Source organism: Tachypleus tridentatus, chromosome 12 (assembly GCF_004210375.1).
Source record: "Tachypleus tridentatus isolate NWPU-2018 chromosome 12, ASM421037v1, whole genome shotgun sequence".
In the NCBI taxonomy this organism is placed as follows: Eukaryota; Metazoa; Arthropoda; class Merostomata; order Xiphosura; family Limulidae; genus Tachypleus; species Tachypleus tridentatus.
The window spans coordinates 90,228,494-90,253,983 of NC_134836.1; the positions used below are offsets into that span (position 1 = coordinate 90,228,494).

General features: G+C 33.7%; 1 protein-coding gene across 1 annotated transcript in view; it reads right to left on the minus strand.

Annotated features, from left to right (window-relative positions):
* The window catches only part of LOC143233960 (uncharacterized), a 79,581-nt gene extending 54,488 nt beyond the window's left edge, over window positions 1–25,093 (minus strand). Inside the window, 4 exon segments of the mRNA XM_076470895.1 lie at window positions 20,245–20,625; window positions 21,830–22,271; window positions 23,159–23,210; window positions 24,697–25,093. Coding sequence (XP_076327010.1) covers window positions 20,245–20,625; window positions 21,830–22,063 — 615 coding nt within the window. The 5' untranslated portion in view covers window positions 22,064–22,271; window positions 23,159–23,210; window positions 24,697–25,093.
* Window positions 25,094–25,490: the final 397 nt, after the last annotated feature.

Consider the following 25,490-nt stretch of genomic DNA (forward strand, 5'->3'; position numbering starts at 1 on the left):
TATGACGTATGTGAATACTAATGAAACTTCAACTCTACTGTGTACTTTGTAAATCAGACATACGATAGTAACCAATAGGCTAATTTTTTTTAACACTGGGCGTAAGCTATTCACCAATTGGCTAACCTTTTTAGACATGAGTTGTTGCTTTTCTGACATTGTGTATCGACCGGGTCGGGCGTAGTTAATGGGCCATCGACGACAGAACGAGCCGCGAGGCGATGAAAACGCCACCAGCAACATTAATTCTTTAAGCCGAAAGGGATAAAACTTTCTCCACATGAAAAAAATAAATAAATAAAACAAAAGGGTAGCACTCCCATGCTCCACCCAGCTTCATGTTTAATATCTGTCTTACCATTTCAGTCAACTAAGCTTCAGCAGTTACGAGCATGTGGTGTAATGAACGTGTATACTTGTTACATGATATTACAAACGATTTGACCGTATTTACAGAAATGTCGAAAATCACAGACGTCCATAAATATGTTAAGGTTTATCAAAACATACGTTTTTATAATACATGTATTTTATTTCAGTTTAAAGCGAATGGCAGTAAAACTGATTTAAAAGATTAGTGCCAAAGCAAAACAAACTGAAAAGCCACGCACCATTAAGTACGTACCATAAAACACCACTCTGTGTGTGTGCGTGTGTTTATGAATAATATTAACACATTTACATATTTATAAAACCTGACTGACTGGACCACGCTTTATCATTTTAGAGCTAACATTAAAAACACGAAATGTAAAGAACCGAAAATATGAGCACGCATATGTCGATTTTAAAGTAAAAATATTTGTTACACGCAAGACGTGTATTATTAATAAATTTTTATTGCTCTATATGACTTTATCGTAGTTCAAATCAAGGTTAACTATAGCATAAGATATACAAACAAGAATACTCGAACGAACACACAGTTATTACTCAACTTAAGTTTTATAACGTTATAGCATGCAATATTTGATAATGACAATTCACACCTGATGTTTACAAACAATCAAACAATAGAAGACGAGCACAGAAATAAAATAAGATTGTGTGTAATTGAGAAGATGTGTTGAAAGGTACCACTGCTGATGTGAAAACTTTTGTAGCTAAGGAAATATAATTATTGACAGGAAACGTACGTAGAGAAGGTTAAAGGAAATAAGTCACATTTTATTTAAATACCATAAATAATTAATGTAATAAACAAAATATTTTAAATCTTTGTTGTCATCACACAAACTAACGTGTACTAGTTAGCAGTCATTGTAGATTTAATTTACAAATTCTAAGTGTGCAGAAAAACGGAAAAAAATATATTCATGTTCTCACGAAATTTCTTGCCTTTTAAAATGTAAATATAGCTGTGATTTTTTTCCTGGATTAGTAGAGAATATACAATAAGAAAGTTTACACACTTTAACATACGAGTATTTCAAATACTGTATATAATTAACATGAAAAAAACATAGAAAAGGCCCTTTGAATTTATGTAAAAAACACTAGGGAGTTTACTCACAAATAAGTATGGGTTTCATTTAAAGAGAAATACCACCATATACGAACGACCCACTCGCCTAATCATGCTTATAGATCCATTTAACGTGGTCCAAACAACTCCAGATAGAGAGTGTTTAAAGAATCTCCAATAGTTGTTGACGACCGGTATGGCTAGGTGGGTAAAGGCGTTCAACTCGTAATCTGAGTGTCGCGGGTTCGAATCCCGGTCGCACCAAACATGATTGCCCTTTCAGCCGTTGGGGCGTTATAATGTGACGGTAAATCCCACTATTCGTTGACAAAAGAGTAGCCCAAAAGTTTACGGTGAGTGGTGATAACCACTTACACTGCTAAACTAAGGACTGCTAGCGCAGATAACTCTCGTGTAGCTTTGCGCGAAATTAGAAAAAAACAAAAAAAAAAAAAACAACAAAAAACCAATAGTTGTTGGCTGTTGAAGCAGCTACTTACAAATAAAAGAAACCTATGGGCTAACTGGTGATCTTAAAACTATCCTAATGAATATTACAGTCAACACGTAAACCATAATTTAACAACTAACCAGACCTGGCACGTATCACTGTTGACCCGAAGATGCTTTATTTTGATAAAAGTGTTAATACCCATACCAGCTGTCCTGAAACACATTTTTATTTCAAGTGGGTTTCATCACGAACAGACCTGGCATGAACCCTATGTCACACCGTGGAGGGGGGGGGTCACTTCATTGAATGGGTACGTTAGCTAGCACTCTATTGGAAGATAAAATAAGCTTACAAATGCTACTCAGTCGTATTTACCAGAGCTTACGATAACGTGAAAGTTTTAAGTCAGCTAACACTAAACTCTTAATATCAATAACAAGTTCTTTCTTTCAGGCAAACGCAAAAAAACCAAAATACAAACTAGACCATGACAATGTACAAGTAAAAAATGGCGCAGCAGTGTACTGTAATTCTGCCAAAGATCACGAACAATTCCTCCCAACGTCAGTGTTAGCTTGTTTTCCTGTCTCCCACAAACCACAACTGCATTCCCCATGCCTTCCCCTTTCCAACCAGACCAACTAGTCACAAGAACAAATACTTATACCGGTGCGAGGTTTATCAGTACCATCAAGGTCAAATCATCAGCCTCTGAAACAGTCAACGCAAAAGAAAGATTTTAAGATTTTAAATAAGGTACTATAAACAGGATGCATTTATTGCCGTTACGACATTTTGTGTCCAATCAAGCCAGCTACATACAAAAACCGATGAATGATATTAATACTTTCTACAGTTCGGTATCATGATTGCAAAACGGTTAGCAAACATAACTCAGTAAAAAAAAAAAAAAAAAACACGTCAGACAACTTACTAACTAATGTGTGTGATATAGCCGTTTTGTGTCCAACCAACCCAGCTGCATACAAAAAGTGATGAATGATATTAATACTTTCTACAGTTCGGTATCATGATAACAAAACGGTTAGCAAACATAATCCAATAAAAAAATACACGTCAGACAACTTTCTAACTGATGTGTGGGATTAAGTCATTTTGTGTCCAACCAACCCAGCTACATACAAAAAACGATGAATGATAGATATATAATACTTCCTACAGATCGGTATCATGATTGCAAAACGGTTAGCAAACATAACCCAATAAAAAATACACGTCAGACAACTTTCTAAGAATGAACACACTAATATGTGGGACTAGGTCGTTTTGTATCGGATTACTTAATAAAGTTGAACTCGCGAAAGCTACTCAGTTACTTTTTCATTCAAAAGAAGATATAAAATAATTATGTATACTTAGTTTTTACCTGTCCTGAAACTTTGCGCGCATTTCGACGAATGCAAGTATATTTTAATAGATATTTTGAATAACAACATATTAAAAGCTTATCGAGGTATTTAGAAAAGTCTAACATCAGATCGCAGAATAGCATCATAAGTTTTTTATTGATAGTATTAAGTACGGCGAAGCTTAGCCCTAACTAAACTAAAACAAAAAACGCAACCGAGTTATTGCGTAAATTTTTCTCGTTATTGAAGATAGGCCGTACTTAATGTTTGACTAATGTTAGGCTTAAGACAAGTGGACTTAAAAATTTCGGTACCTGCGGTGAAAATAATTTTGCATTGTTCTAGAAATCCTGTATTTATAAAATAGTACTGTTCAATAAAAAAATACTAATTTGATCACAAATGTTTTGCGGGTCTCTCCAGGCAAATAAATAAGAACTGGCTTATATACGCTAGATGTAACGAGGGGTAAATAATGGTGTTTCGATACATGAAACACACAAAGCTTTTCACATCGAAAAAATTGTAACGGTGAATGGAATGGTGCTGACGAATCACCACACTTCTGATTTACTTTCCCTATATACAGCACATCAGTTATTCAAGTTTCATTCACTGTATACAGATGAAGTTCGCTATTATGGAGTATATTTGAATGTCTATATCAAGAAATCCTTCTCTGCATGGTGGTGTTGGGTCATGCTGAAAACCTTGAATTATTTTATATCTTTTATCTTGTCATTCAACCACGACACGGCGTTGCACGAGTTCAACTTATTCAGTAACAAACACGCAATGACTTATAATTTGGTTTACCTCAGATTTAGAACTGACGTAAATCTGATTATATCGGTCTGACTATACAGGATTTGTTAAAAGTTATCGCCTACACGATATCCGTAATAACATTTTAATAATATGATAGTTTTCTAAAAGTAAGTAATTATGCTTCGAAAATGACAATTCCTCACCATTTAGTATAAGGGGGCTGTTATTCTAAATTAAGAAATAAAAAAATTCAAGTGGGCGTCGTTGAATTTAAAGAGTTTTATCTCTTAGTATTTTAACCCACACCTAAAAATATGAGAAATTTAATTATATTTACCAATTTTCTATCGGGTCAAAAACCTTGTTCAATTTTTTGTACAGAAAATAAGTGTACAAATTTTACTGTCTAATAAACCAACATGTACATTTTAGTGTCAGTGCAAAATATTATGACGGAAGAAATAATATACTTTTAAAAACAAACAAAAAAATTAGACAATAAAGTTCCAAACGACTCGCACTTTTTTGATAGCGACATCTACAATGCATAACAAATGACTTTAATTAATAAATAAGAAACAGGAGTACTTTAAGGTTTTAATATATAACAACCTAAGATTTATGTATCTAGTTACGTAATCCATAATTCTAAAAATACTACACAAGCAAAACAATAATAATTGAAAACACAAAGAAACTAGATGTACTTCCTTATCCCCGAAAATGTTCTGTTTCTAGAGTATATAAAACCAAAACTAAGAGTAACAAATATTTTTATTTTTGCCGTGTTATTGCCTGTATAGTGCATAATTTTTGTCGTTATACAGGACATGCGCAAGTTGCAACTTTAAGCATCTATTATGCGAGGTGTTTTTAATATTTGACAGACAATACACTCTAGGCAACCACTGTCCTCCCCTTTGGAGAAATTACGTCAATATCTCGTTATTGAAGAATTAAACATGATCAAAGAAAAAAAAAGCAGTGAGTGATTCCTGTGTACAAACAAACATAATAATAAACTAGGAACTTAACATAAACATTTTTTTAGTGGGAAGTTTCCTATGGTACTCTCACGCTGATTTCTGTACCGTTATAAAGTCGCTTGGTACAGGCAACAGTTTATATACTTATGTAAATATGCTTCCATCATACCTCAGTGAAACCCAAAATAAACGTTTTTGGTGCTTCGATGACTCAGTTTAACTGCAAAACTGTTTGTTTCAAAGATTCGCGCAAAGATATATTGAGGTTATCTGCACACAGCCGCCTCTGGTTTTAAGCTGAGGAAGACAACAACCACCGCCAACTCGAATAGTGACATTTGCCTGTCACTCTTAAAACACACGTACAGCTTCAAACTGCGAAGAGCGCTTGCAACAATGAACCATGATTCTTCAGGTTCATAGTAGGGGTACACTAACCAATACAGCATTCCAAGCAAACTAGATTATGAGTTTCTAGTTCAAATTATCAAACGAATTATACAGAAGAATGGTTACTATTAATTACTCATAAATTTGCCAAATTGTATGAAATTATACTAATTAAAGAGCGTTTATTGTCACGTGGTATTAGCTTAAGCAATCAGATGCTTGATACTGCGGGTGATGACATGAAACTGTTAATCAAGTTTCCATAGCGTTTTGTTTTCCCTACCTTCGTGTCTCAAGGTAAACAAAAAATGTGGCCTAGTTAACTAATGAACGAATATTTGCTTTAAAATTCTTTTTTAATGTTCTAAATGTAGCTACCAGTTTTCCCGCCAATTTTGATTTCATTTCTTTAAATCGCACACTTAATAATTTTCTGGCCCCATAAGTTTTTCACACCTGAGGTGTATTTGATAAATTTTAAGATAATTGGACCAACGGAAAATAAACTAGTCAACACCACACACCATTAATTCTTCGCCCGGCATGACCAGGTGGTTAAGACACTTGTAATCCGAGGGTCGCAGAGGCATTATGATGTGACGATAAAAGAGTAACCCAAGAGTTGGCGGTGGGTGGTGATGACTAGTTTCCTTCCCACTAGTCTTACACTGCTGAATTAAGGACGGCTTGCGCAGGTAGCTCTCGTGTAGCTTTGTGCGAAATTCAAAACAAACAAACAAGTAATTCTTTTGCTACTCTAATAGAACAGTGAAACTGACCGTCAGAGGTCTGCTGTTGTAAAACGTATGTGACACAATATATAACTCTTATTTTAGACTTGAAATGTGCGGTATTAAGTAAATGTTTTAAGATATATGTACGCAGTTACTATTACATTCAATTAAAACCCTAAATATTCATATTAGAAAGCCGCGTAAAAAAAAACTACATTATTCTACTTGATACTTTCCAAGAATCTGAAAACATAAATAGCTGTAAAATGTTTTGGGACTTATCTCTAAACACACTCAATCTAGATACAAGTAACAAGCCAAATATTAGTAATTATTCAATATCGCACGTTCTTCTGTGTGTATCTAAAACTAAACGTGGTAATAGAAAATATATCTATAAATGCGGAAGTGAACCAGTCAGATTTTTTCTCGTACGGTGAAACTTTCTTTTGAGGAAGTATTAATTTGTTACTTAACCTAAAATCTGAAGAGTGATTAACGTACTAATATAAACATACATCGTACTTGTTATTGATTTAAACAAAAATATCAAAAGAAAAACAACTACAAGCTTAGCTACTTGTCTAGAGAGCTGCTTCATAACTTCATAACAATGAATTGAAATACTTTATATGGTAATATAGCTCTGTAAACCTGTAGTTGTTAATGCATTAACTTACACGTATTATCGAGTTAGAAAGGCTAACTTGGATAACTAGGTTAGTCCCAATTTGAACAACCATTTTAATTTCTCAAATAAATTATATTCCCATTTGGGGCTGTAAAGGGCGTATTTATACGGTGTTAATTTTACCTATTTTCTACTTGTAGTGAATAATACATGTAGTTACTTTGAACTAATGATTGTTACTGCCATACCCACAACTGGCCAGAGAGAGCTAGGTTCTAATTAACACCCCCTTACTGAGTTCGATTAAAGTTAACTGGTTTTTCGCCTTTGTTTGATACTTACCAATGAAACAGGTTATTTCACAACGCTTTTTCGTTATTTCCCTTTAGGGATTTACCCTTTGCAGTATTATGCAACTGGTGTAACTGATTATTAACTTCTGTATTCCTTGCAAGATGTTTAATATATTTATTTTTTCATTGCTGTTTGTGGTGAGTTTTTATCGCTTATGTATAACTGACGACGTTTTTCTGTCACATGCTGACATATACAGTACTGGAAATAATTGTTCTGGTTCGTTTGGAATTCGGCGCAAAGCTACACGAGAGCTATTTGCGCTAGCCGTCCCTAATTTAGCAATGAAAGACTAGAGGGAAGTGAACTAGTTATCGCCTCCTACCTATCGCCTGCTCTTGAGCTACTCTTCCACTGACGAATAGAAAGATTGATTGTGATGTTCTAACTAACACCTCTATGGATCAAATGGCGAGTATGTTTGGGATTCAAACCCACGTCCCTTAGATTGCGAGTCCTGCGTCCTCATGACCTAAACATGTGAAAATAATTATAGAAATGGTGAATAAACGGATATCAAATGCAAATACTATGGCATCGCCCACCTCTATCGTATGAACACAAAATGCACCAGAGTACAGGCCACGCGCTAATAGCTTACTCTGTGGTTGGCTATCATCCAAGAATCAGACTGTGCCAGGTGTAAAGTACAGACAATAATATTATTCCTAAAAGAACAGAGATGCGTTTATTGTCCCTACCCCCATTTTAGCTGGTTGAAACTACTCAAGCGATATACTGGAAACGAAATTTTGTGGTTGAACAGAACCTTTATGGAAACTACTACTGTTGGAGACAGAAGTGATCTAGAATTATGGTCCAATCTCTTTAAATGTGACCTGAAAGTAACTAGGGTATGTTCTTTATGTGTGACCCGACACTTCAGTGGTAATTTTGTCAGTGACCTAGCTGTAGATATGGGTAAGAATGTTACCTCCACCACACAAATATACATATTAAGCATGAAACGTTACTAGTGGATGAGTCGCTTCTTGAAAAATCCTGTTTAGCAGAAATAACCAAACTAAAAAGTTACGGTAAATGTTGCTGGAGATTTACACAAAACTCATAGCATCGTGACTGGAGACTGGTAGAAATTGATCTGAACAGAGTTCATATATGAAAATTATTGAGACTTTTGGGGAAATTAAGATGATTAAAAGTTAATCAAATGCCTTAGATAAACTGTGGGGAGTAATACAGTGCATATGTTTCACAGTCAAACACTAATAAAATTTGCGATAACATTAAACAACCCAACTGCTATGTCTAGGGTAAGTATAAAATACTAGTGATCTACATAGTACCTTTTATTGCCACGGTTAAAATTTACAGAAACTTATCTATAAAACAAGATTTAAAACTTAAAATCTTAAAAGTTGATTTTTACAAATAATTCATTTTCAAAAATTATACGCATAAAGTCTTAGTTTATAAATTGCGATAAGATATTGAATATGAACAAATGTTTAATACTGGATGAACCAGAGCAGTAACTTAAGCAGCTAGTGTTTGGTTTGAATTTCGCGCAAAGCTTCACGAGGGCTATCTGCGCTCTTACGCAGCTAAACGGAATACAACAAATCGAACTGTTTTGTGGCTTTTTTTTTTTGGAAAATAAAAATCACAGTTTTTTTTAGTATATTTGATTGGAATTCACAATAAATAGAAGAAAAACATTTTTCTTTCTGCGTGTCTGTGTCAAATTAAATACTAGCGTTGTAGAGCATAAAATTCCAAGGAAACTAGACAGTATGAGTCGTTCCTGATGGAAACTGGAAGAGCATCCGTGATTCACTGGTAAACGTGAGAAAGATGCTCAAAAAACGTTAAACCAAAAGAGTAACCACAGAAAAATATTTACAGGCAAGTGCGTATCAAACCTGTCATTTCTAGGATACCTTTAAGAAGTAAGAAGTGAATGTATTTTATACGTAACCAATCCTCACGACCACAAATTAAATAACACCCAAAACGGCACTAACGTTTCTTAAAAGTAGTTTCTATGTATTAAACTCCACTTTCATATTTTTCTTATTATTATTTTAAAACAATTTATTTTCGATTCTGCCAAATGTGACACTTGTGTCTCACACACATTACTTCACTAATTAAACACTATCGTGCTCACATATCAAACCAAACTAGAAATGTTTATAAGCGCGTAAATAGCGCCCCCTATTTATCTTTCAAGTATTATATGAGAGCATAAAAAAATTGACACTCGTGACATACTTCAAACAAATATACATGTACTAATGTAGTTGCGAGAACAAGTTTCACTTGACGACACTGATGAACGCACTAAGTATGGATTTAACAAACATTAACTTTATATTAACGTACTAAGTACGGCTAAGCATCAGCGAATCGAATACAGTTCGGTAGGTCGATGCTTCAATCTATCCACTGGCTCTTATTAATTCTTCAATATGCACACATATACACTTATACTGGTTTGTACCTTGCCTAAGTAATAATAATAAAAGTAACAATGGGCGTGTAGGGTATCACGTACAGTGGAAAATTTCATAATCCGTGTAACAATCTATTCGAATTCAACACCCACGCAATTAAAGTTAAAATAAACTTTCAATATACACGCATGTACGTTTTACTTCTTTCTGTACGAAATGCCACAACTCACAATCCGAATTAACTGAAAAAAAAAAAGTCTGTTAATCATGCATTACTTTTCGGTAAGTGTGTCGTTGAATTAGAAATGTAACTGAAGATTAGTAATTATAAAACTTGTTTGTTTTTTTTTAATTTCGCGCAAAGCTTCACAAAGGCTATCCGCGCTAGCCGTCCCTAATTTAGCAGTGTAAGACTAGAGGGAGGGCAATTAGTCATCACCACCCACCGCCAACTCTTGGGTTACTCTTTTATCAACGAATAGTGGGATTGACTGTCACATTATAACGTCCCAACGGCTGAAAGGGCGACTATATTTGGTGCGACGGGGATTCGAACTCGCGACCCTCGTATTACGAGCCGAGTGCCTTAACCACTTGGCCATGCTGGTGGGCCTTATAAAACTTCGAGTCTCCCGAGGGTACAGCGGTAAGTCTACGGATCTATAATTGTAAAATCACGGGTTCTATGGACTCGGCAGATAGCCCGATGTGGCTTTACTATAAGAAAACACATACATTCACATACAAAACTTCGTCCACTTATACAAATTTTTAACAACAACAACAAAACGACATTATTAATTGCTACCATTCGAAATATTTCTTACTGAAGACACATTTATATAACGAATACATTTTTCCTCTTTATTCATTGATCAAAATAATAACTCAGTAAACACTGAAGGATGATAGCAAAAAATAAAAGGTATTTGTGTTCGTTTTTGTACAACCATCCATAAAGTTTTATTGTTTATATTTTGAATATAATTCCACAACGCGCGATCTCCAGATCTCGCGAATTCAGTGATCTTATCTACTACTGTCCTATTTATTGACATATTGTTTGTTTGTTTGAAGTTAGGCACAAAGCTTAACAATGAGCTACCTGTGCTCTGCTCACCACGGGTATCGAAACACGGTTCTAGCCCACAGATATGCCGTTGTGCTATTGGGGTCAATCACCGTTAAGGAAAAGATAAACAACGTTTAATACATGGCCCGTATTAACTTGGAGGAACAACAACAACGAAAGACATGAAATTATGCTTTTGAAACGTGTTTTCTACTGATGTTCTAAACAGACATTTGTATGAGCAAACACAAAATAAAACAAGAACTTTTAAATCTTTGTGTGTAACCACTTTCATAACTTCTTCAATTTTTTAATTAATGCGAAATTTGACCAACATTTTTAGGTTGATATGTGTAACCATTTTTATGACTTCCTAAATTCAAACCTAACGCAGAATCCGACCAAAATTGTTGGGCTGCTCTGTGTGTGTGTATAACCATTTTTGTGACTTCCTAAATTCAAAACAAACAACACGAAATATGACCAAACTTTTTAAACAAGTATTTATCAATTTTCATAACTCTCGTCAATTGTCACAATACGAGCAATATTCTGGTAAATTCCACTTTCCGCCCTACTCGAATTTCTCCTAAGTAATACAACTTACAAAATCGTTTGTATAATATCACACCTTTCTTCTTAACAAACAAACCAGTTCAACAAGATTCCAACACTTGCAGATTCTTCAGGAATCGTTACTACTGTCCAACCTACCCTGACGTGACGGATGACCTTAAACCACATGTCAGTGCGAATCTGCATAAAACTTAACACGTGCGACAATAGAAGGAAATTATACCCTTATCAGACGTAGTTCTATAATTATCAAGAGAGTAATAGTAAAATCACTTGCGCTTGTTTAAAATTAAGTTTCTTTCGTTATATTGGTACAGTGTAAAATTAAAAACATCAACAAAGCCTTTCAGGCAATGTGTATATTCGCAGTAAAGTTATTTTAATTAAAACTGATTTTACTAGTTGTCTTAACCCTGATTTTAACGAGTAGTTGTAAAATCGTGGGGGTTCACCTATTACATCATACTGAGTAATTTGATGTTTTGAGACAACTTGAGTGGGTAATGAACAAAACGACTTTAAATGTACGATGTTTCGACAAGACTACGTCATCCTCAGGTAGAAGAAATTTACACACACACAATGGAACAAAGGTCACATGACAAGAGACTGTTTCACAGCCTAGTAGTGCTAATTTTATGTTGTTACCAAACAGTGTAAATAAATTAGCAGTAAAAAGTATGGAGTCATTAATTTTCCCTGCAAAACACACACAGACCTCAACAGAAATCGATCGGGTTGATTTCAACAACGTTGGTATTTCTGTTTAAGCCTATGTATAGCGCAGATAGCCTTCTTGCAGCTTTGCGCGAAATTCAAAACAAACTAAACTGATCCTGTGTATAATTCATGGTCCCTACAACCAATAATTAAGATTCCACAAGCAATCGCTTATTACCGTGTTAAACTAGATCAATTCAATATAAATCAGCAAACCGAGATAAATAACGTTATCTGATTGGTTGTTACCAGTGCTTGTTTATTTCTTTGTTTCTGAATTTCGCGCAAAGCTACACGAGAGCTATCTGCGCTAGCCGTCCCTAATTTAGCAGTGTAAGACTAGAGGGAAGGCAGCTGGTAATAACCACCCACCGCTAACTCTTGGGCCACTCTTTTACCAACGAATAGTGGGATTGAACGTCACATTATAACGTCCCCACGGCTGAAAAAGCGAGCATGTTTGGTGCGACGGGGATTCGAACCCGCGACTCTCAGATTACGAGTCGACTGCCTTAACCAGCTGGCCATGCCGGGCCTCTTTCAGTGCATAAAGAAAACTTCCAACTTTTATGACAGCTTAAAAAGTGTTGAAATAGGAATTTAATAACAAAATATAATCGGTCATGAAAATGTAATTAATAATATTACAGCTGCGAAATAAATTTATATTAATGTTACCTAATTTAACATCTTTACATGCGGTATCAGGGGAAGTACATTTATGCTTTCAATTCATAAACTCAATCGGAATTTTAGTTCCAACCAAGTGTTAAACTTTTATAACAATATCAGTAAGATTCACCACAACGCCTTCTCGGTGAGCTTGAGATTGTTAAAAATGGTGCAACATCTACAAGTTCGTATATAAAAATAATACTATTAACCTACTTTTATTATGATTGCAGTCACCTCAAAATGGTTGTTTCTCTTGCGGTTGTAAAAAGAAAAAGAAAGGACAAAACACAAACGCAAATAGAACAACGTAAGGAACCCAACAACAGCCGGCAGATGGCGAACTAAAGATCGCTTGAGAACGAACACACGATTTTGGATCAAAAACAACGTAAAACAGCAGAGTAGAAAATGTGGTCGCAGTAAACACGGTATTGCAAAAAGAAAAAATACAACAACAATGCTACACGTTTATCACTTAAGGTATCACGATTAGCACTTAAAAAATACCAACAACAATACAAAGCATTACTGACAAAGTTAACAGATGCGTTCTTCTAAATTTAAATAAGAAATATAATATACATACCAGATTAACTACCAGTTAACTTACAAAAAGCCAAAGTAACTCACATTGTTAGTTAAGCACAAAATACCATATGCGCTATCTTTTCGGTAACCGCCAAAATTCGTTTTTTTTTTTCTCTTATAAGCCCTTAGATTTCCCGCAGACATTTTTAGTAACAAGTTTTTGTGCAACGTCGTAATCAAAGTCCGTGTTTGATTCAATACGCATATATATTTATGCATAATAAAAGAAACGGTAAAATACACGGAACGACTTGAATTTATTGTACTTTTTTAACAAAGTTAAACAAAAAAGTAGGCACGAAATATCCCTCAGTTCAAGGGTTTGAATATATTCCTGTCCTAACATCAGCTTTCCTAAAGATGTTGTCGTTAATGTGTAATGATAATCAATTATAAGCAAAACAGGTTTGTACTATCTTTAACGTGTGTGCCAGTTCTTGTTTTGTCTAAAACTATTTTCTGACAATACGAAAAATTCGTTTTGTTTTCCACTGGATAACTGTCGTTATGAAAACCTAATTTCAAAGGCTCGTGTAACCAGATGTTTCGTGCCGCTGAACGTTAAACCTTGGCAATTCTTTTTTATTTTGTCGAACGACGAAAATTCTTCCCCGCAAAGCTACTCTAGGGTTTATCTGTACTAAGACTAGATGGTCGGCAGTTAGTCATCACCACCCACCGCCAACTCTTGGGCTACTCTTTTACCAACGAATAGTGGGACTGATCATAACGTTATAATGCCCCAACGGCTGTAATTGTAATTTAGCCGCGACTCTCGGATTACGAGTCGAGTGCCTTAACCACCTAACACTACATTTATCAATCACGTTGACAAGTACACCGAATACGAGCTGCATGCTACCAGGTATTAACACATCACAGCTCACGAGAACCATGTCTTGATGCATTGTATTTTGTGAATCCATTTAAAGAAAAAATAATTTCTTTTAAAAAGCTAAAAACTGGCAACTTTCATGTTGTATCGGTAACTATGTAAACGATCAATAAGTTACAAATAAACAAGTATGACTGGAATATTTTAGACCAAACTAAAAAAGAGGGCGCTGGTGACTAGCCATAAATTATAATTTAAACTTTATACTTACTGATCGTGCAATCGTTTAAGTGTTATTCACCGGTCTTTTTTTCATATGTTTAAGCTTCTAATAAAATTCTTTAACCGTGTAATAACTAAATTACCTGTGTGTGTGTGTGTGTTTTTTTTTTATCGATTAACTACATGGAAGTATTTAGGTTGTTGAAGCGTGTCCTTATGTATAAACATTTGATATAACTATAAGGAAGTTAACTACTGGCAATGTCTAGCCTATTGGTACAGAACAAGTTTTTCAGCTTTGCAAAAAAACAAACAACAAAACAACTCACATTTTCATTTGTAAGAAACGCGTACTTTGATTTCCCATTCACGGGACAACCTTAGAAACATTCTTATTTAACTGGAACAAGAAAGACTATATACTTTAACCCTGCATAACTAAACGTATTCAAATACGCACTTAAAACAAAACCTCAAAAAATAGTTACACGAACGAAAACTTTTCCATTCTGCATTTTATGATATTTTGGTGTTTAGAGGTCTCGCTTAGAGTGATTTTTCTGTTTAGTTAATTTAATAAACTGGTAAAATAATCCATATTCAACCAGCCCCTCAATCTTTTCCCATGGGAAATACATATTTAGCACAAATTTGAAAGGTGTATTTGAAGCAGATAGTGTCATGTGTGTAATACACTAACAAATTCAATTTTGCGTCTTACGCTCTACTATAAGCCCCTTTTAACAATAAAAAAATCAATAAAAGATTCTATTTCCTAACTATCCTAGCTAAAAGCCAATACTTTATGTTAAAGTGCGATTATCAACTGGCTACACAAATATAAATGAGGTATGCTGAAGTTATACGGCGTTTCCTTTCCAAAAATTATAGATTCGCTACTGATATTGTAATCATACTATAATGGAACTCCTGCTTGTATGATACTGGAAAAACTTTTTTTATTACACTACGTTCAACTCCTAATTTCGCGAAATTTTTATACTGTTTGCATGTAGATTTGCAATAGGGGTAATAATTTTCCTGTTTCGCCTCCGTTCCCTGTATGAAGGTCTAGGCATGACGTTACGAATAGTCACACACGGATCTAATGCATTGGCACTATCTGTATAAATATAATAGTACTGTCTGTTGTATTTCCATGTAAATACTTAACAGGGTGTGGATAAATCTTTACCAAAATTGGCATGGAGGTTCATTAGGTCCATGGAGAAATACACAAAAATTTCAAATTTTGTATATTGCAGCTTTACGAGTGTTTTTGCGGTTTTTGTTTTTACCACTACTTCACCCCTGTTGATGGATCTTCACCAAATTTGGCATGTAGGTTTGTTGGGTTCATGAGGAGATACACGCAAATTTATGGTTTCATATTTTGTGCTTTGCCGTTTTTATGGGCATTCCGAGGTTTTCTAAAATTATATATAAAGGAAACAACTTTTCATGTCCTAATATAACCTTTCATTAATCATGAATTAGCATAACTTCTGTCCAAAGTACCGGCACCCCTAGCTAATGTGCATACATATACATTACTCTAAAAACACACACACAAATTCAAGAAAAAGTATAGCTAACCTTCTAACCACGCATCAACATGCCAAAATAAACCTATGATTTTTAAAATCAAACCCAAATTTGTTTTCCTTTATGCTTATATCTTTATAATAGGGCATGATTAATATGTTCCAATAAATGTGATATTTATTCATTTAAGAAGTTCTGAATATCTTTTCATTTTGTAGCTAACAAAACATTATTGCACATATAAATAATTTATCATGTTTTTTTGAAAATCAGTTCTAAATTAATTTTTAGCCAACAGTACTCTTTTTAGAGTTATAAGTAAGGTAAGGTGCTTAACTCCATTCCAGGTGTTTTATATTACACATATGAAAGTGTTTAGTACCAATGTGGTACTCCAACAATTGAATGCAAAAAGCAAATAATTTAAATCTGATTTATTATTTCACTCAAAGTAAACCTATTTGGTGTCTTTTTGTTTTTCAATATAATAATATAACAAATACAGGGTGTCCCAAAATAACGTTTACACTCTTTGACTGTGTATAGCTAATAAACCGTTTCATTTGTTTCACATTTGACTTGTGTTCAAGAACGGCAGATAATCAGCTTACAATCGAGCACAAAATATTCATTCTCAAAACTTTTTGGAAAGTCGAAAACAAAGCTGAAGTGCAAAGACGTTTTACTAGAAAGTTCCATATACATGCGCCATCTCGCCCTAGCATTTCACGCATCATCGCCAAGTTTGATGAACATGAAACTCTTCACCATATGAGAAAATGTCGCTCCGGTCGAAAAAGATCATCAACAAGCCCAACAAGAGAGCAAGAGGTCATTGATAATGTTCTGAATTCTCCAAGAACATCAATGCGCCAACTGTCTCGTGAAACAGGTATCCCTAAATCCAGCGTTCCCAATTCAAAAGTTTCATCCCATCGCTTGTTCACGCTCTGAATGAAGATGACCCTGATCGAAGGGTTTAGTTCTGTGAATGGTATCTTGCTAGATGTGCAGGCGATGATGAATTTCCACTCAAAATTGTTTGGAGTGACGAAGCAACGTTTAAGCTGAATGGCTCAATAAATCAACACAACTGCACCTACTGGGCAACAGAAAATCCACATGTTACAGAGGAACATCACTTGAATTTTCCTGGAGTGACTGTGTGGTGTGGTCTGTCCGCTAGGGGACTCATAGGACCATTCTTTTTCCAAGACACCGTAACAGGATTGAATTATCTCAATATGCTACACGAGTTTGCCATGCCATGTTTCCAAAAACAATTTGGAGAAGAAGAGTGTTTTTTCCAGCAGGATGGCACTCCACCCCACTTCCATCACGACGTGAGAGCTTATCTGGATGCATCTATGCCAGACAGATGGATTGGACAAAGAGAAAGTGTAGAATTTCCTATCACCAGATTTGACACCCATGGATTTCTTTTTGTGGGGGTTTCTGAAAGACAAAGTTTACAGCACAAAAAGGGCAACAATTGACGAATTGAGAGTTGCAATTGAAGAACAATGTGCTTTAATACCAGATGAGATGGTGTTTGATGTGTGCACTTCCATTTCTTCCCGTTATGAGATATGTCTGGAGCAGAACGGATTTCAGTTTGAACACCTGAAGTGAAGCAAGCAAATTGTGACAGTTTACAATTTCAACCAAGAAGAGTTTTCCTTGGGAAGAATTTTATTTGTTATTTTTTCTCTTGCTTTCAATATTAAATCTTTAAATAAATCCTTTGGCTATCATATGTATCTTGTTTCATTGTTAAAATCAATAAACAAGGCAAGTTATAATGATCCAAAGAGTGTAAACGTTATTTTGGAACACCCTGTAATTGTAATAGTATAACTAAATATGTAAATAAGGCACAGATCTTTAGCTATTTAAATAGGTCCTCTTACAATTATTTGCACACTTCACAAATGTAACTTGTTTATAAAGAAGACAAGATTCTGTTAAGACTTATTAAGGAATTTTGTATTTGTTAAAAAATTAGATGGGGGTTATTAAAGAAGTTCATTCTCAGAGAATATGTTTCTTTAACTTATTTTACTTCTTCTGCATATATATGAAACCAACATGTAAATTCAGTACTCATAATGAAAGGAATCCATTAAGGTTTTACAGTGATGAAAGTAAAAAAACAAAAAAGAGGTACCAGTTAATGCCAAAATAACAGTAATTCTACATCATTACTGACTGAGAGATTGACAAACCTATGGCTAAAGCAAGTTTATGTTCAAAGTGACAAATTAATTTATCCATCAATCAGCACTTTTTACACCAATATAAATTCACGGTTTCACTTTCTAACATAAAGTTGACATCATTAAGGTAAAAATGTTTCTAAGATCCAGAATTCCCTTGGTAAACTTAAACTCACTGGTTTTAAAGACAATGTAGTCAAGTAGCCTTGAAAAGCTCCTAGTAATATAGCATAAGGTTAATTTCCAGTATATGCTTTCTCAATAAATTTCGCTATTACTACTTGCCACTAGATTGGTACAAACTTGTATGATCATATACTGAAAAAAGAAACACTTTCTGATAATACTAAGCACAAAGAGATGAGTTCAATAGCAAATCCTAAACTGTAGCAGTTTTCAATCACAACATACCTGTAAACTTTAATACTGACAAAAAACAGTTTATTAGTTTTGTCCTGATTACACATATTTTTATAGTTTAGCAATTTTCTCCCTGAAGCCTTCAGCATATGACAGCAACTGAACAAAATACATTTAATTAATTAATAATCACACTAAATATAAGTGGCCTAATGATAATATTGTCTCATGATACATTAATTATAATCATACTCTGCTAACTTAGAAGAGGCATTCACATCTGAAGATTAAAATAAATATTATTACACTATACTAAAAATCTAAAGGTTTATGTCAAGACAACAGAAAAATAGAGGGGCGAAGTGTTTGGCCACAAGATAGCAGTAGCGAGATTGGTTGATCATATTTCATGCATACAAAATAATTAAACAGAAAACGAGAGCTACACAGAAGATTTATTAACAATTAAACCTGGGTATAACTTAAAATTGGAATCTTTCCTGTTTGGCCATTTGTCAAGTTAATCTAGTTACTCATAATCTGCCCATCCTGACAGGATCTCACCAGACGAGATAAAAAAATAAATGACCTTGGGCTTCATTTGTACCAGTGAGAGCAGTCTCAGAAGCTACCAACTTAAACATCAGACAGGGAATTCCTGTTTGTCATTAAAGGCAGATGTTCCTACGATTTGATCCATTTTTATAGTTCTTTCAGTTCTGAATGAAAAATTTTTTTTGCTTTATATTTTGAATATTTGGCAGATAACATCATTTGCAGGATCGTACTCAAGCATGATGTGTCATGCATCACGTCTACATACGTAGGGCCCTAAGGCATGTTAACATGAAGAAGTACAGAATCTGGCAGTAAAAGCAATTACATGTAATCACCTGCCTAACCAACATAATATTAAAAAAAATGTCCAAAGACAAAAGCTAGAAAACTCTGAAATGAAACAAAAAATAAATTTTGGATCATTTTAAACAGCATTAAATTTGACAATTGCAGGTTATTATAACCTTAGTCCTGCTGGAAAGAAAAACAACCAAAGCCCCTAGGAATCAGTCATCAGATATTTTAGTGTCAGTTGAAGTTTTACATGTGAAGGAGATTTGGTTTAGTTTCAAGCTTAATTATACAATATAATAAACATATTTCCAATTGGAAAACAACATCTGATTAGTCTTTTTACATAGTTATTGCAAGTGGAACAGGCATTACAAAAAACAAACTTCCTAGTCCTTAAATGCCAGGAGATATTTGGATGCTACAGAATTAAATCTTACTAGGACAGTAATCTAGGTTTTTCTGATAACCCATTTTGCTGAACAGTAGAAAGCCTACTTATATAACTTTTATAAGTGAGAGTTTAAATAAGATAACATAATTCTATGAAGGAGTGTACAATTTCTAAATGAATCTGAATAATATAGCTTACATTTTCAAAAAGAATGTACACCTAAGCCTCATACATGCTACTGTATGAATTATCTTATAAAGAACGAAAATATATTTATCCACCTATTAATTTTCATAAGTTACTTATTTTTCTAACCAATAAAAAAAAATCTAAACAGCAAATTTTCAATTGCTTAGTTCTCCTACAAGTGATAAAATTAGAATTTCATGCAACTATCCAAAAAACAAATTTTAAAATATTTAACGTACACCATTAATACTGTTATAGCATTACCATTTTTGGCACAAATGTTGAATGCCTAAAGCACAGATGTATCTTCAACTATAAATGAGTACTTGTGAAAGGAATAGATCTTTGTTTTTGTCACATTTTGTGTAGTCTCCAAATGCAGTCTTATATTAACATCTACTGTAGTAAAATTGAAACCAAAGTCTTTAACTCACGTTAAATAATGGTGCTTCTAAAGACAAGTTCTTGTTGCTTCTGCTGCCAGAAGTATCAATATCTGAAAGGCTTGTTCCTCCCACTCTACCAACCTTGTAAAGTCGTCCTTCTTGAAGCAGTCGACCACTAGCCAGAGCTCTTTTGACAGCAAACCTCAGCTGTTTTCGGAGGTCTAACTCTGAATAGTTGTCAACTGTGTAAATCTGCTTCACGTGCTTTTCTATGGACCATAAAGTTGACCCACCAGGATCTCCCAGATCTCTGATTACTTTTTGTAGTAATTTCACCAGATCTGTTGCCTTTGTTATCCTTTTAGAAGGGGTTTTCACTTGAGAACTTCCTGCTGGGTCTTTATAAGAGCACAATCCTTTGTTATACACCTATTAAAAAAATAATAACTTGAAATAAAACAGAATGTCATACTGATATTATACACGAAAGTTACATTACAAATTACCTTTTGGCACCAAAGGTGGATGGATGCTATGTCTTCATCCGTGTGTGTGTGTGTGTGTGTGTGCATGCATGCACACACATTTGTGAGATTTCTCAAAAACAACTGAATGGATTTGGACAAAAGTTGGCATACACTTGAACTATGACCCAGCATGGACAGATTAGATTTCGGAGGATTAAGGCCAAACATCATTGTCACAAGATCCAAACAATCGCTATCTGTTAATATAAGGTTCTATTTCTCACACTACAATTCAGTCAAATATTAATTAGATTCTGATGAAACTTGGAGGACATATGTAGAATATTATTCCTCATTGTCCTGCCAAAAATGGTCCATGTGTGTTGATAACGACAGACATACAGACAAGATGAATACTTAGTACTAGATTTATGCATTCTGTGGAGTGCCCCTAGTTACAAATGTTTTACATGTCCTATTACTAAGATATCAAACAAGTGTACATGCCTACGATGAGCACATTTTCTGTTTAAATCTTATTCTCATTATCCATGAAATAAAATTAAATCTGGGTACATAATCTATACAGGTTGGTAATCAAAGGGTTAAAGAAAAAGTTACAAAAGGCAGCAACAAGAAGAGGTTTCTTGACTTCAACATTTCATTGTCTTACATTAGTTGTTTACATTAAATTTACATTTGGATGCATTCTTCAATAAAGTTACATGCTGTCAAATTTCAACCCAAAGGATAAAAGTATTAGAATGAGTCAAGTGACAAATGGCTATTCAATCACACAGATAGCACCAGGTTAAATAATACGTCATCACTCTCTTACACACATACAAACACTGAAAGCAAAGGAATTTAAATCAGTTCAAAGGACGTTATCAGCCAACTATAAGTCAAATCTGAGTTTGTAACTGTTCAGAAATAATTTGGCAGATGAGGTTAGTAGTTGGATCCCAAACCATAAATGCATTATTCTAAACTTTTATTTCAAACATCCCTATTCAACTGCTGAAATAAAGCTTATAGGAAAATTATTGGCTCCTAATAATAAATACTTTCAGTTCTACAGCAAACCAAAAACAAGTCAACAGATTTCTAATCCTCTTGTTAAAATTACTGATAAATTACAGTAGTACAAAAAATCTCCACATTACCTTAAGCACTGTGCCCTCAACAACAGCCAATTCCAACTGTTCCACAATAAAGTCTCGGCTTACTTTGTTATTCTGTCGAACAGCACTGCAGATCCTATCAATGGAAGGTCGTTGCTTCTGATACTTGATTTTATTTATAGCTTCTAGTATCCATCTTGTAGGATTTGATTGTACATGCCCAGAATCACCATTACCTCCCATATTACCATCACTTATTGCTTCAACGTCCTTCATGATGATGAGCAAGTCAAATGCACTGTTCTACAAGCCATCTTTTTCTGTAGTACTATAGTCTGAAGTATTTCTACAGTCAGTACTGCAAGTTAAAACAGTCCTTTAACCAACATCCATTTTCAAAAGTAGGACAGGATATATGTAGCAAAAATCCAAATGACTTACTCCAACAGAACACTGAGTTAAAGACCTACAGTAAACTGTCTTTCTGAAATAGTTAAAGAAAAAACTCTTGTATTATGTTAACTAATACCACAATTTGGATCTATATGTGAAACTAATATAAACAAGTGTAAAACTATAGCTTCATTTTTAATTACAGCAACATACCCCCATAATATTACTACAATACATATATCTGTAAAACCAAAATCACTACATTAAATCTCATTTTACCAGCAATCCTGACTTTTACACTTTTGTTTGGTTCATAACTATTAAACTCAAACTGAAATAAATGTCCTATTGCAACAGTCAGATTAAGTTGTTTAGGACTCCAATCTTCATAATAAAAGACTGAGTAAAGAGTCCAGTTAGAATATAGTTTTCTAAACTTATTATATAAAGTCTTATATTTGTAATACGTTTCTTTAAAAAACATCACCGACTCACTTAAAATTAAAATCTAATTGCTATATACAACACTACACACCTTTCTTCTTTCCCTATACTTAATGACCAAACCAAAATATAATTGATCAAAAACTAAAGCTGAACAATTATTGGGTCATTGATTTTCTACAGCATTCAATAAAATGGTTATTTTTATTGGCTTAGTTTTAAAAAATCATACCCCAATATTCAGGGTACTAAATCAACAAGCAATGACCAATTCAAATGTACACAAATCTTAAAACTTCATAATATTAAAAGACCATTAAATCTGCATATTATAATTTTACAGAAATGACTGAAGCTTGAAGAACTTGATTTCCATTGTTATTAATATAACATATTGATTAGGGACATTAATGGACCTATTGGTCCAACCTGGCTATCCCATCTTCTAAACTGTTAAATAAAAAATAAAGAAAACCCCTCAAAGTTAGCCCTTATTACTCATATACTTATCAAGTTTCTTTTAAATTCACTTACATTTACTGCCTCTACAACACCAGAAGGACACCCATTCCAAAGGTCAACAATCCTGTTAAAATATAAAACTCTTTCAGTTGCAGCTGGCATCTATCCTGCCAACATCTATGTTTATGTCCCATAGTCCTACCGTCAAGTATGAAAAAGGTTGATGCATTAACACTATCAATTCCCTTAACAATCTTTAAACACCTCAATTAGTTCCTCTCTAATTCATTTTATCAAGAGAAAAAACTGTTTCAGAGATCTTAACCTTTCCTTGTAGGACAACCCCTCTATCCTAAACACTATTTTAGCAGTTTAAATACAAGACAACTTGGCAACCTACTTGAAAAGTTACAAAACACTTGCTTATGCTGCAGTTTAAAACTAATAATATCAACATTTCTTTAAATAAAATGTCTTTCTGTTTGGTTTTTTAGCTGTATATTTTAAACATATTTTTACAATTTTATTATAATTTTTAAATGAAAAAAACAAACATACTTCTAGTTTAGACCTAAATATACAAGAGCATTTACTAGATGTTTGTTATACTAGCATATACACTAACAGTTGTCTAATATAATAGTTACCACTACTTCATAACATTTGGACATCTCTCTGTATCTTACAATTTAATAATTCATTACCTTAAGTGTGTCTGACCTGCTCTGTGATCAAGTGCATAACAGACATATTTAATAATACTAAATTACTTGTGTAAATTGTCTGAATGGAATATAGGGTGAAACATGAAATAACTGCATTATGTCAAATCCATTACTAATTATAATATCAATAAAGGATTAATAAACAATACAATTTTACACTATTATATACAAAATACATAAATACAGAATTTACTATATAATCCAGTTTGAAGTTATTTTATTTAGTACAGCAACAAAAGTAAAAAAAAAAAAAAACTTTCACTTTTTTTTCTAGTAGCAAAATTCTATGCATTATTTCAAACTATAATAATTTTTAAATAAAAGTCAACAAAAATATGTTGAATTATACATTTCAAATTATTTATTAGAAAATGACTGTGTATGTGTGTGCTCCAAAATTCGATTTACTCTCAATATCACGTGTAGAACTAAAAAAAATATTTTATTAAACACACTTAAGTTATAAGATTAAGTAAATAAACATCGCCGTTTTATTATTTTCAATATTCGTCAAATACAACGTTAAGTCTGGTAACGAGTTAATGAATTAACCAAAATGTCAAACAATCTTCAATAAATTATTTCACTAATTTTAGGGCTTTTAATATTCTTTATCATCTCATTAAATTCCACAAATTAACTTCAACAAAGTTTTTCAATAACAAAAATATCTACATAATCTAAAATGGTGAGCAAAAGCGTACTTTGATTTGAGGTTAATTTTTAATCATGTTTGTGCAGATAACCGAGGCGATTTCTATTTACGTTGTTATAACAACTTGTGCTTCTAAATCAGATACAGTAATGAACATAAGCTCTAACACTAGTAACAATCACAAAGCTAACAGTTATAAACTTGTTCTATGCTACTGTATTTTAACTTACCTAAATAGTATCTAAACGAACACATTTAAATCAATAACTGAGTCCGAATGACATAATCTTGCATCTATGTCAGATTTCGAAACAGTTAACACCGAAATTATAATCCCCAGTAGGCCTAACTAATATTCTCCCGAGGGACGGTGTTGGAGCCCGCGGTTTCCGGCTAAACGTACACAACCTGCATCGTGAAAATCGTCATTCAAAAAAATTATTACTATTTGAAACTGTCAGCAAAAGATTCCTCTCAATCAAAAAACAACGACTTATAAACAGAACTCAATTTACATATTTTTCCTTTTCATATGCCCATTTCACGCCAGTTATCAGCAACAATCAAGCGTACATTTACGACTGAAAATATTAAAAACCACCTTCTCAAACACACCAAAACAAAATGGCTCGTATTATAAATATGGCTGCTAAGAACGGTCTATGCAATATTCATGTTGGGAGAATTTAAGAACAGCTTCTTTCAAACGGCACGTTTATTTTTCATTTCTAGAATATTTTATTACATAAAAATCCATAATATTCCACATAATAATACATAAAATATATTTCTAATAATATATTACCTAAAATCTCCTATTGTTTTATAACAGTTTATAAACTCATAACATTTAAGAAAGAGAGATGCTACTAGTTTCCTCTGTCTGCATGAATGAGTTACAAGATAGATTGTTATAGCTTACTTCATTGGCTTATTGAATAAAATGCTGGCGTCTGGTTGGTCATCCTTTGCTAAATATGTCACTTTATATGAAAGAAAATATAGATTTTGTTACCCCATCTTT